Source organism: Montipora capricornis, chromosome 1, assembly GCF_036669925.1.
Source record: "Montipora capricornis isolate CH-2021 chromosome 1, ASM3666992v2, whole genome shotgun sequence".
Taxonomy (NCBI): domain Eukaryota; kingdom Metazoa; phylum Cnidaria; class Anthozoa; order Scleractinia; family Acroporidae; genus Montipora; species Montipora capricornis.
In genome coordinates, this window is record NC_090883.1 from 12,336,000 (window position 1) to 12,340,999 (window position 5,000).

Here is a 5,000-nt window from a genome sequence, read left to right on the forward strand (position 1 = left end):
GAGCTTCCTCGTTCTGTTGAAAAGCTTATTTTCTCTTTAAGTGGCTTCGGCAGGATACCTCTCAGGCGGAAATCACGCAACGCTGTTTGTCGTATCATCTGTTGAAAACAGTTTTTTCGATTCATCCAATAAGTAACTCACTCAAACGCAATGCCCAATCAGCGAACAAGTTCAATTCTTGAGCTGATTTCTCGCGTGGAACTCAGGCGCGGGCTCATACCACTAGAGGTATTTTTTTTCTTTGCCTTCGACAATCGTAGCGTTGTCTCGGACCTTGGGAAAAATTGCTCTGTCACCCAGGGTACTTACAGTAGTGACCGAGAAAACGGGGTTAGTAAGATATTTGTTAAATCTCTGAGGTAAGCGCGGGAAATGAAACTAGCTATAGTTGAATCAAATGCCACAAATGATAGGTATCCGTAATAATCTGAAAAACGGTTACATCTTATTGGCTTTTCGAAATAGTTGCTTGCAAGATTCAAACAGTTTATTTCACATTAACATAAATTGATTACATTAATAAATCCAAGTGTTAGTACTGATTATAAAGCGTATTCTAACTTTTTTTTTGGCATTTCAGAGTCAGACCATCTTGAGCCTATTGGCAGAAGAAGACACCATCCATATCATCGCTAGTATTGATCATATTAACGCACCACTTAGTATGTGTTAAGGGCACCAATTTAGTTGCCAAACGTCTCAAATAATCTGAAGGAAAACAAAAGCCAATAGATGAATTTACTTTTACTTACATGTAGTTTCATGGGTTGGGTGTGCTATCTAGACGAGTATAAATGATTTTAACCAAATATTTTAACGGCGTCGGAACTGTTACAGTGCTTCTTCAGTTGAACCAGTTCAAGAAGGATAACTCGGCTAGTTTTGTTTAAATCAGAGAAAGCCAATCAAACACAAGCTCTTGCTGGCCCAAAGGTTGTATATACTCTTGCAACCAAATTTATGACGGATGTCTTGAAGTGAAGAAAAAACAGCTCTTACAGGGCGACGCGCCTTACCGTGGCCACCTAACAAAGTTTTTTACAAATTGTCCGCCAATCAGGATGTGTGAATTTGATTGACAGTCACACCTCCTTGCAAATTTCGCACAGTTGTAAGTTGAACACCGTTACATGGGTTGTTGAGTTGACGTATTTATACGTAATTGTCAAATGTGAAAGTGTGTTGAGTGCCCACGGTAAGGCGCTGTGAAAACGAAATAATTGTAGAAACACTTCTTTGTGATTGTCTTCTTTGAAAGCATGGTGTTTAAGAAGGAAAACGGCCGAAGTAATCGGAAATTACGACTTCACGGAGCTAACTAGTATTTCGCAAAAAATCTTTAGTGCCGCTATGATGAATGTTATCTTTATCCCTCGGTTAACACATGCTTGACCTTAATTTGAGATTTGTCCGTAAAGATTGAACGCCGAGGTTTAGAGGCTGTTTATTGTATCGTTTTATAGGTTACTCAAACGGACCTTTCATCTGGTAATGCGAGCGCTTATCAGAGCGTTCATCGTATGTAAGCGCACAAATCAGGTGAACTAACTGCCAAGAAATGTATGTATTTTCGATACAAATGATTGCAATCCATTGCAATTCATCAAAAAAAAAAAAAGAGCTGAAAGGACCTTAAATTGAACGCGCCGTACAATCTTGAGTAATTTTTGACAGTATTGGAAAATTTTACTTGTGGTTGTTCATTTTATTCTAAAGTGCATTTGAGATGGTAGTCTCATTTTTCTTTTTCGTCTTTTCTTTTACTTCTTAGTTTGGAATCATAGTCAGCTTGGTCGTTTCAACTGGTCTTGGTTCGACGTGTCGTCATTTGAACCATATGAGGATGAAACTTCTTATGAGAATTCATTACTTGTTCAGAATACTGGAGCACTGGCGCTGAGTTCATTGGTTCATGTGTTTCGCAGTTTAACACCAAATGCTCGCGGAATCTTCATACTCATTGCTCAGCACCAGCTGGGGGAGAAAGATAATAGCAATTATATAGGTAAATATCTAACGGAACCCCACGTCAACTCCTTAAATTTGTTTTAAACTTCTTAGTAAATTTCCATTGAAACAACTAGCAACACTGAACCAAGGGTGTATCCTTAAGCTTTATTGCAAAAATGCGCGTTCCTTCAACTATCCTTCACACATTTTTCGATGATTAGTTTAATGCGTTTGTTGATGTGATCTCTTATAACTGTGGATCGGGGCGTTACGAGTGCATACTGGTAGTCTTCCTTAGACGCTGAAATCGACTGTTGTTATTCATTCTTAAAGCTTTCTTGCTGTGATTGGTGTGTCTCGATCCTAGCTGTTAGTCGGAAGCTGCACTTGGCACCAGTAAGCTCACATTTAGTAGTATTGAGCTGGCTGAACAAGTTGGCGTCGTTAAAGGATTCCTGTGAGTGTGTTGTAAGGTATACATGTACTTTGTGAGACTGAAACTCCTATGTAAGCGAGACATGCTACTTGCGCGCAAAAAACGCCGGACACCTCTTTCTTTGAGACGTGGTAACATGAATCGTGATCCACATTCGTGTGCCTTTAACATTCTAATAACATCAACGGAGATGATAGGATAGAAATTCTGTGAGCATGGATGACCATGTTCAAGAAAACAGCAAAAAGAGGTCTTCACTATGGCCGGCCCCCGAGGTAATAAAGAGACTAGAGAGGTTTGGCATCAAGTTTACGTGAAACACCAACGGCAAAAGTGGCCACTTGACCATGATTTTCGCGCCATTTTCCGCAGTTGCCACTTGTCGCTTGTCGTTTCTTCGTGAAAGTAGGCATTTTGCATTTGCCGTATATGTGGAATTTTCTTCGCTTTTTTTTATGCTACAAAACAAGTTGTTTGTGGAAAGTTGTTTCCGGTAAGTCAAACAAGGAAAAATGACACGTAAGAATTTTCGTTTTAGATAGTGTCTTTTCCTACAAACAATGTTTAAAAAGACTCCGAGTTTTTTTTGTTAACTAAATATCCCGCATTAACAGAGTCTATTCCGAGTTGCCTTGGGTCACAAGTAGCTAAAGTCACAAGCTTCACTCCATTTCACGTGCAAAGCCGACTTTTACCGTTTCACGTAAATCTTAATCACGTTCGCGCCAAAATCTTCCTACATTTAAATTTGTTTCATTTCTCGCCTGAAGTTAGGTCATAAATGACTTGTTCCAAAAAATGGAAAAAAAATTGGGGGGTCACCGACTTTGTTTCGGAGAAAAAGGCAAGGGAAAAATGCCCTAATTTCGATAGATAGGTCATCATAACGAGATGTAGCCTCATTTACTCATCCATTGAAAATCATAAAAATAAGATGTTAGAGTCAATGTTTCTGTGCATAGAAATACAGGAATGGGTTTTTTAGATAACTGCATGCCGCTGGGGGTGTCGTAAACAGTAGAGCGTTTTCGCAAGCGCTACCCGTTGTAACCACTTCCGGAACTCAGGACACAAGGAAAGAGACTTTTTAAAAAAGATAACTTCTTACATTGTGATTTTTTCATTTCAACATATTTTGTAGATTGTAAGAAGAGCAAGTGATTCATGTCTTAAAAAAAATAGGGGTCACCGATGATCTAAACGAGTAAAATCGATGTGATGTTGCGAACCTCTTGGAAAAATTAGTTTGTCAAGCTTTTGTGTGACCTGTCGGGAAAGGACTGGAACCCGAGACAGGATCGATCAATGAAAGGTTTTTACAAAAAAAAAAGCTTTCTCGAGCATAGCTACGAACTTTCAAGCAGGCGTTATCTTTATTTGGTTAGTGTTTTGTATCATATCTCCCCATTGCCGTCTTTCTCTTCTTCTGGAGTGTGGTTTTTGTGAAATATAATCTCTGGCTGTTTCCTCTTAGGTCCGCACTATTCAAACGCAGTGGGAGCAAAAGATAATCCTGCTCTATGTTCATGAAAGTGAAGGAAAAGAACTTGAAAAACATGCATTTATTTTGAACTAAGAAGTTCGTAACGTAATATAAACATTTTAAAAAACCAACCCCATTAAATTTACGCAACGTCACTAAAACTAACCTTCCTCGAGTTTTCAAAATAAATGTGCCATTCTTTAGCCGACCTGGAATTTTATCCCCGCCGTTTTTGTCGCCATATAATGCCTGAAGTAGTGCGTGACATATTACAGTTGCGTTACATGCACAGTAAAAGTTGCGCACAAACAATTAGCGCGAACGTCCGTCCGTAAGTCTAGGAAAAACACCAATCACAACTTCTGAAAACTAACCAATCAGATGTCATGACCCTACTCCATACGTGACGCATGAATGTCACATTACCCCTTTAGTTAAACGAATCCTCTTTGCTCAGTTGTTGAGCATCCGAGCTGGCAATGAATACTTTATGGTTCGGCTTCTTTTAGAATCAAGAGAACCTTTTTTACGAGTATTCCCGGTTCATTAATGATAAAGAAACCCCTTATTTATTTATTCATTTATTTATTTAGTTTAATGGTTTAACTCCCTTTTCCTGTTATTCCGGAGTCTAACTGATGAATAAACCATTTTTATTACGAAATCTTACCTTTAATGGTTATTTCCTTTAAGCTTGGTTTTCACTAATGACACAAGCATAGACCGCATGCATAAATGGCGGCAAAAAAAATATTCTTTTGTTTATGTGCTAATTAGCCTCACTAGCCTCGTTTGTATGGACAAAGTTGCTTGAGAGTGAGGCTAGTGAGTCTCATTAGCACATAAAGCTTGTTAATTAGGGTCTTTTTTTCTAACAAAGGGTACAAATGATCAAAACATCACTGACTTTGCGTATGTTCCTTGTGCTTGTGTCGCTAGTAAAAACCTCGCATTATTCTCGTTACCTTTGTGTTTCATCAAACGGCAAATTTTGTGGAGAAAGAAGATACTGGTCACACTGAGAGGTTGAAGAGTTAATATCGTGGCTGCTCCACGATTCTTTTGTTGCTGCCCAGAGCAAAAGAACTACTGAATAGGCCACTTCGGTAAATATTATAATACTCTTTTTTT

General features: G+C 38.7%; 1 protein-coding gene across 2 annotated transcripts in view; it reads left to right on the forward strand.

The window, feature by feature from the left end:
* Positions 1 to 5,000, forward strand: part of LOC138054342 (origin recognition complex subunit 2-like) — a 71,504-nt gene that overhangs the window by 60,037 nt on the left and 6,467 nt on the right. For both annotated transcript variants that reach the window (XM_068900821.1, XM_068900863.1), the window contains exons 12-13: positions 581 to 662; positions 1,772 to 2,005. In XM_068900821.1, the coding sequence (XP_068756922.1) occupies positions 581 to 662; positions 1,772 to 2,005 (316 nt within the window). The remainder of the gene's footprint in view (positions 1 to 580; positions 663 to 1,771; positions 2,006 to 5,000) is intronic.